Genomic DNA, 15,019 nt, shown 5'->3' on the forward strand with positions numbered 1-15,019 from the left:
TATAGGCGTGACAGTTACAGGTTTTCCTGTAGTGGACGAAAATGAAACTTACTATATGCGTAGAGCCCTGTGATTTCCAAGAAAATGAAACTTAAAGGCAAAACACGTGTTTGGGGTTACTAATTAAGTACATGGTTGGGGTTAGGGAAACAAAACATTTGACACCTCCTAGATTTGAACCTCATTGCCCTGCGTGGCAATCTGACAAGTCACCCCTCCTACCTCCTAATACTTCAAAAAAATGTCCTTTATTTGTTGTTGCGGGACCGTGGTCACATGAAATTTGTGCATATAAGTTTCACACTTTCAAAACGTGTAACTGTCACACCTAGACATGCCAAAGTGTGGCTATTTCACGTTTTGCTGTAGCGTGTCTATATAACACTTTCCAATGATACTGGGTTGTATATTTTACGCTAGCATTGGCATGAGTTAATCTGTATAAATGTTTAATTTCCAGCAAATTCCAGCTGTCTATTAAGTAAAGACAATCCTGGCCTTACAATAACCATGTCTGAGCTCTCCTTTTTAAATATTCACAATTTATTCTATGACTGCTTTACTGCCCAATGGAAAATAGTAATATTTTAACAGTGCAACTGTGATGTTTGAGCAAAGCCGAGATTTAGACATTATGATAACTAACGACATTTGTACACCCTTCGCTGCTGTGTTCCAGGACTGTGTGTAAAAGCTGAAGTCTGTCATGATCCAGGCAGTGACAGAGTGAGCTGAGGCAGTGAGCTGGCACTCAGCTGAGGACTGTGCCACACCGCTAGGTTTATCCACTGCAGGCCGGCACACACACACACACACACACACACACACACACATATATACACGTACACACATATATAAATATAAATATATATACACACACACACACACACACACACACACACACACACACACACACACACACACACACACACACACACACACACATACACACACACACATATATATATATACACACACACACACACACACACACACACACACAGGAGCACAATGCAACGATGATAGATGCTGCACTCAAACTGACCTTGGAGCACAGCGGCATGCAACCAGTGTATGATAGATCAAACAGAAGCACGCACACACACACACACACACACACACACACACACACACACACACACACACACACACACACACACACACACACACACACACACACACACACACACACACACACACACACACACACACACACACACACACGTCAGCATTGGGGTATGTCAGTGTAACCCCAAGACCTTCTGGTCTTAATAAGCAGTTTTTTACTGTTGGTTAAGATTCCTTAAATGGCCGTGAATGCTTTACCAGCCCTCTCCCTCTACCACACACACACACACACACACACACACACACACACACACACACACACACACACACACACACACACACACACACACACACACACACACACACACACACACACACACACACACACACACACACACACACACACACACACACACACACTGGTGAAAGCACATCTAGATGTTGACGTAAGGGAATAGAAGACTGTCTGGCTTGCATGGCGCAAGGCTAAAACCACAAACCTCTCACCAAATTATTACTTCTTTCTCTCTCTATTATTCATTTCATGTTTGTTTTTTTGTTTTTTCTTTCTTTCCTTCATCCTTCTTTCTGCACAACCCTCCTGCTCCTCCTCATCTTTCTATCTTCTGTTTGTCATTTGTCACAATAAAACTGACCAGATTCAGCTCTGCTTTGCAAAACCACCACTAACACCACAAAGAGCTCTTTCCACGCACACGTAAACACACATGCTCTTTCTCTCAAACACACACACAAAGTAAATCCCTCTCTTTCGCTGCCTCTACGGCATGGGGGTGAAATCCTATCCTGTGTTGTTTCTGTTTTACCGCAACCGCAATTTTCTTCCTCATAACTCTTTCTCTCGCTCTCTTTCTGTCATCTCTCCCTGAGGTACATTTTGATTTCCACTCGGCCTTTTGCTTTTGTCTGCCCGCAGGTCTTTTTCTTTGTAAAGATTGCATCTCTTGCTTTCGCTCTGTCCTACGATCTCCCTCTCTCTTCTCGACCTCTCAGCGCTTCCCTCTGTGCCATAACTCTGTCTGGTGTTATTTCATGTAGATTCTAACCAGCAGCTCAGTAAATCTGAGACTTCTATTGATTTACGGCTTGTGTAGTTGTTCTGGATGTTTCCATGACTCACACGGTGATCTCCGTGTCCCCCCTGCGTGTCTTGTTTAGCGTGAACTGTTAACCTTTGCTAACTTTTACTAAGAGCGTTGATTTCGCCGCACCTTCTATGCTGTCCAGGTCTCTAATGTGCAATGTATATGTGTGCATAACTTTAGCTGTTTACACAGTCTGCTCACAGTGAAAGTATTCAGGATTATTATGTAAGCCCAAACACTCATATTGCTGCTGTTTCCAAACACATGCACACAAGCACACAAGCACACACGCACATGCAGAATTAGATATTAACATTGGATAAGCGGCTCCCAGCTGCTGACATTAAGCCGTTTTAATTTGGTGCCCTTTACCGCTGTAATTAGCCCCTCATATGGAGGGCAGGGAGGGAGGGATGGAGATGAAAGAGAGAGAGACATAGGGAAGGCAACGTAACCCTTTCTACCTCTCACCACCATTTCCCTCATTAATGACCACACACAGCTCCTGTTGGTCTCCTATTTCTATCTCCATCTCTTCTCCACTTCTATCTCCATCTCTTCTCATTCAATATAGTACTTTGTCTCTCCTCACCTCTCCTTTACATCCACCACTGCTCATCCTCTTCATCACCTTTCATTCTCCTCTTTCTTTACATCAGGGTCTTCTCTGTAGTAACAGTAAAGGCCAGTAAAATAATTTTAGTAAGTTATTGTAATTTTTATTTATTCTATATTCTAGACTGTACAAATACTTGCTGCTGCAGGAAGTTTACTTTTACCTGCTGAACTGAATTAGACTGAAACGAATGCAAGGCAGCACAGCATTCAGTCGCTTGTGGGAAGACAACTCAGTCATGTTTTTAACATAAGGATTCAAACAGAGATCTATAAGAAAAATACAATCCTTACATTTATATTCTGCAGATGGGCAATCCTGAACACCACTCAGTTACAGCAACCTGCCACACACACACACACACACACACACACACACACACACACACACACACACACACACACACACACACACACACACACACACACACACACACACACACACACACACACACACACACACACACACCCCTCAAGCTGAGAAACAGAAGGTGTCATAGGCCCAAGGGCTCATTGTAAAGCTGCTGACTGAGCAGGGTGAAGCGGAAACAGAGAGACGAAAACTGTTCAATTATGGAAAGAGCTCTGGGTATAAATCTACCTCTGTCAGCCTAAATAATGACTACTGACACAGTATGTGAGTGTGTGTGTCTGGGAAAGAGAAAGTCATCGCTACTCCATTATTGGCGACATGGTGTACATATGTGTGTGTGTGTGTGTGTGTGTGTGTGTGTGTGTGTATGATTTCCTCTACTTAATGACAATATGATTGACTGACAGACTAAGAGGCATGTCCACTTTATAACAGGGATCTCTGGTAACAGTTTACTACTCAGACAAGCTAGAACCTGTCTATCATAGGTATCTGGGCAGTGTGTATTGAATTAGAAATACAATTTTTTTATTCACCTCATTCTACTAACTTAAAAGCTCCTTAACACCCGACGCTCTTTAAAATACCAAAATAAAACCTGCTATAAATGATTTTTATTCATACTTGGGAAACAATGAAAAATAACATTATGCTACATTTGGAAGCAGAGAAACGTAGAATCTGATTTTTTTTTAGTGACAGAAAACTTGGGATAGATGTTTAGCGATGGCACCACCAAGAACTAGGCGGCTAAATGTTAAAATATGATGTCAAATGAGAAGCGATGGTGGAAAGCTTCAGTGTTTTTATGGATGAAAATCATGCCAGCCATCTGAATAGCAAATCAGACAACTGTTTTTAAAATCCAAACCTGCAGCTTTGATTTGTATGGAGCTCAAAGTGCTAGACTAATTATGGCTCCATCTTTTGGAGATGAGTGGTTGTCAAAATTAGTTCTTTAAAGCAGGAAAATAATTTCTGTCCTAAATGCCTAATTGGCTCATTGTACAGCAAGCTACCAATAATATATATTTTTATTGTAAGTGCTAACACTGGACCACAAGTTTTTTTTTTATGTCTAGTCGACAGAGAAATTAGTTTCTGTAACCAAGTAAAATGTATTAGCAGTATAAAACCAAGCACATGACTGTGGTTAAAAAGCCCCCAATAATAGAGCTCAAAGTGTGGCTAAAAGGCACAACCATGAGCGAATCAGTTGAGGCACTAGAAGCAAAGATGCTCTTTATGTCAGGAAACCACTGACAGTGAATTGCTCATTAGCCCATTGTGCAACAAAGCACCACAAGGTACGTGATTGTAATTGTAGCCTTAAGTGTCAAGCTAAGTACGACAACAACTGAGATGATAAAAAGAAGCTTCTGGCGATGAATGGCGAACTACATCAGTGAACCAAAGTCAGCTACAAAGGAAATGAGTTTAAGTTTAAACCATTAAGCTAAGTATGCCATTAAGATCTCTAGAGAAGAGAACGACAGCTTTCTAGCTCACCAAGCATTAATATGTTAACAAGGATACGGTTTGAACTACTTTCAAGGTACAGTGCACCAATAGACTCAATGCATAGACCTGTTTATCACTGTGGTTTCACACATCACAGACATTAAAGAATGTTTTAATAGCAGCGATGATTATTGTTTACAGTTGGTCTGAGTGCTACAATAAAAGACTCAACTTAGAGTGATAAGTTATTTTCTGTGTTTTGAGTGGATGGATGGATGGATGGATGGATGGATGGATGGATGGATGGATGGATGGATGGATGGATGAATGGACGGATGGATGGATGGATGGATGAATGGATGGCTGGATGGATAGCTGGATAGATGGATGAGGAAACAGAGAAACAAAGGAAGCAGGCATATCTGGGAAACACTGTGAAGGCGTGGTTGAGCCAAAACTAAACATTTATATTGGAAAAACACAAACTTCTTTCCACACAGACATAAACACACGGGGCACCCACAATGAACCTGTGCCCTGCCCTGCCGTAAGTGTTTCCATGTGTGTTATCTCAAGAAGGGGAAGAGAAGATATCATAAAATTTCCCAATGTAGACGAAACAGTTTTTAATATGGTTCAAAACAGCATAACTTCTGTGGGCGTGGGCTTGACTTTCAGGCACTTAACACTTGAACAGTTTTGTAAGCTGTAAACATGGCCTTTTGTTTACTTTGGAGCATTGTCCCGGGCCAGGAGCTCCACATTGAACATCTCGGCAGTGATGGATGATTGATTTTTTTTTCTTCTTTCTAACACCCCAGTGCATTGTATTAACAGACACTTGGGGAGCATACTATGAGTGTCCAGTAAAAATTCCCTGCAGAAACTAAAATTTTAAAGTTAGCTGCTCTTTTTACACTGCAGTGTTTGTTTATGGTACAATCACTGACTTTAATTTGGCTTTAGTGTTTGTAAGAGATAATAATAGTTTTCATTACCTGTAAAAGTAAAATATAGCATCGGCAACAAGTTTATTTTTGGTTTAGTTATGAATAACAAGCAGGTGGTACATTTTAAATAAAAAGATTGTGAAGAAGACAGAGGAAGGAATCCAAGTGAATAATGAAGCCAGGACTAAAGGGAAGGTGAGAACACTTGAGAGGTGAAGTGTGCGAGTATGTCTGTGGTGGGGGGGGCTTTTTACAGGAGCCTTGGCAGGAGACGAAGCGAGTACTGCAGAAGCCACAAACATTTGAACACCCAGCCTCTCTCCCTAACATTATTTTCCATCTCTACTTGTATTGTAAAGACAATACTTGCTCTTTGAATACACTTAAAACCACCAAATTCCATAATAAAAGTATTTGCCAGGATTTCTGGATGTATAATGTTGTAATACAATTGAATACATGTATTTATTATGTTTGAAATAATCTACATGATCGCTATTATTATCATAGGACACTGTATTGCATTTTTAATCACATCGCTTTGATCTCGAGAGATTGAGACGAGGAGTGAGAAAAGACCGGACAAAGAGGAGCAGGGGGAGAGATATGAGTGGGTGTAACTAAGTACACATCCCACCAATCACATGAAGGCATTTGGACGGGAGCCATGGTACACATGTGAAAGCGATCAGCAAAGTTCAACACACACACACACACACACACACACACACACACACACACACACACACACACACACACACACACACACACACACACACACACACACACACTCACTCACTCACTCACTCACTCACTCACTCACTCACTCACTCACTCACTCACTCACTCACACATGGCTAAACCTGAATGACTGGCTGGAAAACTGAAACAACACAACACCTCTAGACAGGAACGATCAACAGCATTCCCTCCAGGGGGCTGCTGCAACTTTGGACGTGTGTGCGTGTTTGTATCTTTTCCAGGTACAATTTAGTTCACATGTGAATGACAGACAAAGTGAAAAGACTTTGGCTGTCATTTGCCACTGCATATTTCAACACAAGTCATACACAAACTGTAACTTTAACCTTCATCAATGTTTGACATGGTGTGCCCCGTCAACTACATTCTGATTCACATTCATAAAAGTCTACGTTTGCACTGGGATTCATCACACACTGGGTTCTGTCTTTACTCAGAGGGAGCTAGCTGTTTCGTTTCAAAGACTCCTCAATAGTAGCTGTTGAGGTATTTCCCCAGGTCTGCCAGTCATACGTCCAAACTTCTCGTTGCCCCAAATTCACAGTTCGGACGCATACAGTGAAAGGCAAAAGAAAGAAGGTTAATCATCGTGGTTTTCTTGGCACACAGAAGCATAAGAAGCATCATTTCTGCCAGAGCTGGTTGGTAATATCTCAGATTTCCATGATCCCATGAGCAGAAGCAGCAGATGAATGAAGACCAAACCCCTCTGGACACAAAGCCGCTTTCCCTCCCTGCCTGTGTTTGCCATCGTCTCTGTTATTTTCCACCAGTACCCCACCCATAACATTGTAGTTTTCAATGGAAATGAGAAACTAAGCGTGTATTTACAAAACTAAGAACAAACCTGGTCTTTATGCCAAACAGGTGGTGTGTGTGTGTGTGTGTGTGTGTGTGTGTGTGTGTGTGTGTGTGTGTGTGTGTGTGTGTGTGTGTGTGTGTGTGTGTGTGTGTGTGTGTGTGTGTGTGTGTGTGTGTGTGTTTGTTTGTGTGTACATATGTGCCTGCCTGCCTGCCAACAACTAGGTTTGGAGTGAAAGAGATGAGAGCATAGCAGATGTTCTGATAGCTCAGTCATTTAAAACATGAACAAAACTGGCAGCTTGTAAGCTCTCAGTTCACATCCAATAGTTGGGGTTGCAAGACCTAAATTACATGTTGCCTCCATAGCTAGCGTGAATGATTAGAATGAATCCTGCAATAATATTCGGCTTTTGTTTCTGTGTTTGCAGCCGAAGGTTTGGCACAATAATGAGATGCTAAACTACATGATTGTGTGCCCTCTAAGAACCCTGCATCCGTAATTTTGGATTTCTTCGTTGTAATTGGGTGCCGAGATTGTCTCTCTCATGTGAGGAAATTGTTTTACAGCCCTGAGGCCAGGTCAATGCGCTTCACGGTAAAATATGAAAACAATACACGGGTGGTATTGGAAAAGCAATTTCTTTGGTGAGTTTGTTAAAGCTGATGTTTAGAGGATACAAGGTTTGTGACTGACATCATATCGTATTGCTTTTGACTCTGGATGAAAACAGTCATATTAAGCAATAAAACATTCTACAATTGTACATAAACATAGAATATGTAGCCTTTATAGAAAATGTACATACTTTTTTTGAAGCAGATCAGTTAATTAAAAGGCAAAATACAACTGGCAGTAGTTTGTTTTTATATTTGTCAACACTTGGCATGAAATAAACTTAAACACATGCTTAATTCATTACAATGCAATTCTAAAAGTCATAAACTCAATTAAAAACAGCATGACCTTAGCTGTCATCAAGAGTGATCCAGTCCACAGAAAAACGATCAGAGATCTGAAACCATCAGCTGTATATTAGAAACACTGCTCTGATTGCTGCATCTTCTGGAAAAGCTGCGAGTCGTGTGCGTGTTTGAGATTATTTGGGTGCACATTTGGTTTCCTTACACTGCTGATGTCTCTTCTTAGTTATTCATGAATTCTTTAATGAACGTCGTTATTTCCCAAGCAGCGCTGAGAGAGGCAGGGAGGTGGCTCGACTGTTTACGCTGAAGCGCTGGGAAAAAACGTGAGCTCCTAATTGTAGATGGAGCTATCTTTTTTTTTGTCTGTATATACAGTTTTTTTGGTATAAACACAAAGGTCACAACATTGCCCTAAAAACTGCAAATTTCAGTGGACAATTAGTCTATCTTTTTACCATAAAGGTAACTCCCACACTCCCTTTACCATGTTAATTTCCCTAAAAAAACAACACTTGTGTTGCAATTTGGAGCAACATAATCAAAGTTGCATTGAATTGCAATGAACTGAGTTCAAATTTTTAAAGAGAGTAATGATGCTCATGACTATTGGTTGCCACGGTGATTTTATGCATTGTGAAAAGAAAAGTCAGGTTTTTAACCCTTTTGAAGGATGCATGTCTGAAGGGATGGAAATGAATAAATAGGACAACAATCTACAACCCAACAAAGATGGAATGTTGCTGTTAATCTTTTTTCCTGGTTTCCATACGTATCTTCCCACTCGATCTGTAGCCCTTTGTGTGTCTACTGTGTGTGCGAATTTAATGGATTTAAGTACATTTGAGCTGAATGTCTGTGCATTTTTGTGTGGTTGAGACTTATGTGTAAACAGCTGTGCTCAGTGGACTGAAGCTGATGCACTGCTGAATATTGTATCTTCCTTCACAACACATCTGCTGGAGTAAATACACACACACACACACACACACACACACACACACACACACACACACACACACACACACACACACACACACACACACACACACACACACACACACACACACACACACACACACACACACACACAAACAAGAAGAAAAAAATGTGTATTTTCTCCAGTTGTTTTCGTTTATAGCACCAGAAGAATCATTCCTCGACCACTGAGATCATGTATTTTTCAATACTGTTGTCCTCGAATCACTTAGTGTGGAAACAATTAAAAACCGGACAGTGAAATCAAACCAAATTAATTTGCTCTAAGCCACTAAGGTGAAGTCTTAGTCTTATGTTTGTGTGGGGTGTTGCATTGTATTTACGATGGTAGCAGGAGCAGTTGCTGCAGTGTTCATGTGGAGTGGGAATGAACTGTTATTATCTCTAATGCACGGATTACATCCAGAAGGCAAACATCTGGCATGCAGACGTAGACAGTGAGACTCGCAGACAGTCACTGGAACTGCAGCAGGCAAGATATTGATCTTAACTGCGACCATTGAGATGATGGCTGCAGACAGGATATGCATGATAACATTAGATGCAATCAAAAATACTGTGTATGGACCAAATAAAAACAGTGCAAGTGCAATCACATGGGTTGAGGTCTATGATAGGATATTTTAGGGCAAAGCTATATTTCTAACGTTGAGGTTTCACTCTTTTGAGTCTGATAGTTTTTAAATGAGTGTGTGCAAATTCTGCTTCTGACTGCCAGTCATCTAAAACTCAAAATGAGAAAAAGGAAATTTCCAGCAGGAAAAAAAAAAAAAAAGAAGAAATCTCAGCATGTTACCTTAATGTCCTCTCATTAAAGGTTCTGCTCATTGAGAGAGTAGTTAAGTTAGCATTATGTTTAAAACCACAAAGTTTGGAAAAAAAAACCTTTAAGAGATGTAGATGGAGTTAAATGGATTTAATTGCATACCGTAAGTAGTTGTAGCTCTGTTCTCCTTTTACTCACAGAAAACTATAATTATACACTAAATATGAATGGATAAAATGTGTTGCTAAAGGTTTCACTAGATTTTTTTTATGTTTCTGTTGACTGCCACATCTTCTTAGCCGATACTTTATAAAAGATATTCCTCCGTGTTTTCTGAAATCAATCGAAGAACTCACTTGTTCTTCAAAGTTACATTTTTTTTTCTCTGAGGGAAACTGTTCATTTTAAACAACATTTTATTGATGTTCCGTCTGTGATCTGCCTGAATCTTGTCTAATATGTCCATGGTAACTTGTTAAAAAAAACTGTGCTACAGCAAAGGCTGCCCCTTCTGTCCCCATCATCACCAGCCTCCTGGTTAGGTCTGACACATCTGGGATATATTGTTCCCTTTGGGCTCGCTCTCCATCACACTCACATACACACATATGCACACGCGAGTGCAGAAATACAGAACTGTAACCATCAGTTGAAGCCAACAGCCCACTTCATGTCCACCGGGAACAGGTACGTGTCATTTCCTGTTCCTATCTTCACCTGTCACATGCCATAACCTGACTAAAGCAGTAAGATCTGATGGCACAGGAGAGGAGAGGAGAGGAGAGGAGAGGAGAGGAGAGGAGAGGAGAGGAGAGGAGAGGAGAGGAGAGGAGAGGAGAGGAGAAGAGAAGAGAAGAGAGGAGGTTGGCCAAAACAACAGCATTTTCAGGACCATTTGCGACTAAGTATAGCGTTATAGTTAAGAAAACGATTTGAGTACAGTTGCTGCTTTTAGGTGGAATTATGATGACTTTATAATGACTGTATTTGGGCTCTGATTACTTTATAATACAGTTCAGGGTAATAAGAAAAATAGCACAACCTTATTGACAAGGTGTCCATTGTCTTTCCTTCATTTGCTGGTGAATTTATGCCGCACATTAGTATTGCCTAAATTAAGTAATACGTGTAGCAGCGTTTGTACAATGGCCTGCTTTATTTAAGTAATTGTGCAGCTGAGAGAAAAATTGCTCACTGTAGCAAACAAGGTCCATATAACACTACCATATTATAATAAATGGTCCTTAAACAGCTCAATAAAGCAGCATATACAATAATGGTCTGTATTCATCACTTTTTACACTAAATCATCATAAATGGCGATTTACACAGTCTTTAACTCGAAAAATACATCACATGCAGAGGTTGAATAGACAAACAAATTATGTTTTTTTTTTTTTATATTTTTTTTAATCTTTAGCACAGCTGATCATGAGTTGATCAGGAATACAGCAACTCAATAGGCCATCTAATCCTTCACTACACACTAGCTACATGTTATTAACATAATAAGCTGTGGACGCAGACTCGTGCAACTACACAGCTGGCCACTATTAGTAAAAGTCCCATGACCTAGACATTTTAATCCCCGTCCAGACATGTTGAAAACCCTCCTACGGGGCAAGATGATTAACGTCAACTGCTATTGTATGTGCACAACACATGTAAGCAAATACATGCACACAGACACACAAAAACTCTACATACAGAGATGCAATGGCAGTTAAAAATACAAAGACGACAAAGAGATTAATGGAGTCATTTACACAGCATATTTAAGTCACTAATGTTTTGTTTGTAATTATCTTTATAGAACATATAATAAACAGCACATACATGCAGAACTGTCATGTTTTTTATGGTGATATACTATGTAAGCTAGTGAATCACAGTTTTTGTATAATTTGTCTTCATGGTAAATTTTCCAGGCAGTGTGTTGTCTAATGTGTTTCATAAACACAGAAAGGCACTGAATCTGTAAACTTTGGCATTTGGATGTGTGTAAAAAAGTATACATTCCCGCAAGCTTGTAGCTGATGTGCGTGTTTTATGTGTGTGTTTCTGCCTGTAAGTGTGAATGGCCTTCTGCTTTCACACATATGCACGTATGCTCTCTTACCAGGCAGATCACAGCCGAGAACCTCCATCCTCATGCCGATCCCAGCAGGCGACCACCTCTCCGGAAAGACTCTGATGTGCTGGGCCACAATCTCATCAAACCTCCGCACCTCTGGAGTATCATAGTGGCTGTTCCCCTCGAAAACCTGAGGAAAGAGATGGAGATTATTATTATTATTATTATTATTATTATTATTAGAGTGTTTTTCTATTTTCATTTTACAACAGTTTCCCTCCAGTAAAAATAACATTTTGATTTTAAATTTGAGATTCCAGAGTTAATTTTAATCATGCACTTAATGAAAAAAACTAACTATAGAAAAGTTCTGTGGCCTGCTTCACTGGACAAAAACTTATTTCTAAGGTATAGCTAGGTAACAGTCATCTGTGAATTTTGTGGTAAAGACGGCACTGAGGGTGAGTTTTCGAAGACGTTTAAAACCTGTAAATGCAGCAGAGGAAGTAACATTTTTTTTTATTTCATCCTCGGTCGATTCAGGTCTCTGAAAAACAATCGGAAATTAGTAAGACCGTCTCTCTACAGTCATGTAACACAACTAATCACCATTGTTTCCCAGCTCAGTATGACATGTGTCATAAAAATAACAACAGAGAGACTTTTGATTTTCAAATCATCTTCGAGGCGGCAGCAGAAGCCTCTGGCAAAAACACAAGATTTATTACAAACTTAAAACTGACTAGACTGCAAGGATCCTTTCAAAAAAAAAAAAAAAAGTGGGCTGTGTAAGTTGTACTATTGGTTTCATTAATTGAAGCATATCTTCTGTCTTCCCCATTTCTGCAGTTTTTAAAAACGTATGATGAATTTCCCAGGATACTCATTTAAAAAGACAGGCAGATGAGAGAGAACAGGATTTGAGCATCAGGAGAAAATCCGGGCACTCAGTAGTACTATTAAAGCGTTTTAAGACATAGTCTCAGAAAGGAGAACAGAGCTTAAAGTGCCCTGTCTCGCAGCGTGTTAGATTGCCAGTAATGTTGAGTGGTGATGCAGGAAAGACATTTTTAATTAACACCCATGAGAGACAAATAAAGGATGAGTGAACAGAGACAGAGAAATGCAGAGAGGGAGAGTACATAGGACTTAGAGAAAGGCAAAGACAGAAGCAGGGAGAATGAGGAGTGAGGTGATTAAATTGAATTATTACCGGAGCTGAGGCTGTAATAAAATGGCTTTTCTTTGCTAAAAATGACTAGAATGAGAGAGAGAAAGAGAAGAGGCGAAGAAAGAGGGAAAGAAGAGGGACTACGTTGAGAAACAACGATAAATAAACTACAAATGAGGGAGAACTGACAGTACGATCACAGGATGGAGAGTACATACTGTATGTAAGTGTCACAGGAAGAGAGATTATTTGTGTTCTCCTTATTCACCTTAGCAAACCCTGTCTTGCTGTCAGTGATGTAGGTCCAGTCTTTGCCAGTGAAGCTGTGAGCCAGTTTGTACTTTCTGACAAACGCTCTGTTCTCGGCGCTGGTGCTGCCCTCAAGTCCTCTCGCACCCTGGGTGATAATGCCACGCACCATCTTGGGCACACCGAGGTCCACCTGCAACACAGAAAAAAAGAAAAACACAGTTATTATTGTCAAGTCACTCTCTGCCCTACAGACCCAATCAATTTCCAGATCCCCTGCCTGCCTTGTGGTAACTGTGACTTTCCAAAGCACACACTTTGCATTACTGTGGCAGTGCACTCAGATCAGTTCACAAATGTCAGCTAAATGGTGGTTTAAAACTGCGTCCTTTGTCCTTAGATATTGTTGTAGATTGTTATTCAGGATGTTTTCCACTAATTCTGTTCAACAGATGTTGCCATTGCAGATACTATAGTAAATTATGATAATTGTTTTGGCTTTGTTTCATTTGTCATTGATTTGTTGCAGTAACCCATTTGTTTAATCGAGCTCAGTTTACAGCACTATAAAAAAGGGGTGAAAAAATATCACATAGCAACATTTGTTTATTGCATCAGTGCTCCGATGCAGTGAAATGGACCCTACCTTTAGTCCCTTATCTCCAGCAGTCTATATCATAATAGCCAGCAATAAACAATCCCAGTTGAACATACTGTGATGTCAAAAAAATAGAAAACTAAATAAGAAAAATAAGAGAAGTTCTCTTATAAGGTTGCAGTTACAAACCTGTAGCCACTCCTCTCCAGCTATGGGTTGTGTCGGGTTGGGAAACCAGCCAGACCGACTGGCCACCAGCCTGGCCGCCCCCATGGAGCCGTGGATGTCCCTCATGGAGGATGCAGAGATTTGGGAGTCAGGGAGCAGACCAGACAACATGCCTTGTAGCTCTGAGCAGGGAGCATCTGAACAAGAGATGAAGATGGAAAGACATGAGAATACTTTAGACTACTGATGGCCATTTTTCTAACACATGAAACGTGGGATGGGGATTTGTGTTTATGTTGCTAGGTTATGTCTTGTTGCCTTTTATTCTTTTCTTTTTTTTGACAGAATTGTTATTACATTAAAGTGAAGCTCAGTAACAGTTTGGAAAATATTTCTTTCCTCTGACTTGGTGCTTCAAAGATCACAACAGTGTTGAACATTTGATGAGCTGGCAAAAAACATTGTATTTATGAACCATGTCATCAACAAAAATATAACCTGACAAGTGTGAAAAGGTTGATTTCTTGCATTCAAAAGGATGTTAGAGCTTTTCTGAACAAACCAACCACAGGGACTTTTTAATAGCCGCTGTATGAAGCCTCACTGCTACACAGTAATATTACGAAATTAACAAAAATGTTTACTGTAGTGAATTTTATATTTCAGTCTATGAAATTAAAATTTAAAAAAGAAAACAGAAGCTGCCAGGAAATTTTATATTCAATGAAAAAACTGCTTTGGAAATCATCAGGAGATATGAAAGTTTTGTAAGTAATTTAAAGACAAAGTGATTATTAATTATCATTAATCTTTAAAGGCTTTAAAGCGACAGTCCAAACTGTTTTTTTTACGCTATTCCAGTGTGGAAGTTGCTACACTGCTACAACATCTTATAGATATAATAATTTGGTGTCACTGTTTGATCTAATCTTGG

The 15,019-nt window shown here is 40.0% G+C and overlaps 1 protein-coding gene across 1 annotated transcript in view; it reads right to left on the reverse strand.

Moving 5' to 3' along the window:
* Positions 1–15,019, reverse strand: part of LOC138621115 (neuropilin-2-like) — a 91,382-nt gene that overhangs the window by 23,344 nt on the left and 53,019 nt on the right. Inside the window, exons 9-11 of the mRNA XM_069698929.1 lie at positions 14,107–14,282; positions 13,339–13,512; positions 11,945–12,089 (exon numbers count right to left, since the gene is read on the reverse strand). Coding sequence (XP_069555030.1) covers positions 11,945–12,089; positions 13,339–13,512; positions 14,107–14,282 — 495 coding nt within the window. The remainder of the gene's footprint in view (positions 1–11,944; positions 12,090–13,338; positions 13,513–14,106; positions 14,283–15,019) is intronic.

The sequence above is a fragment of the Brachyistius frenatus genome, unplaced genomic scaffold, assembly GCF_029030835.1.
Source record: "Brachyistius frenatus isolate BFR_SWC_R1_liver_20210118 unplaced genomic scaffold, ASM2903083v1 Contig_28, whole genome shotgun sequence".
In the NCBI taxonomy this organism is placed as follows: Eukaryota; Metazoa; Chordata; class Actinopteri; family Embiotocidae; genus Brachyistius; species Brachyistius frenatus.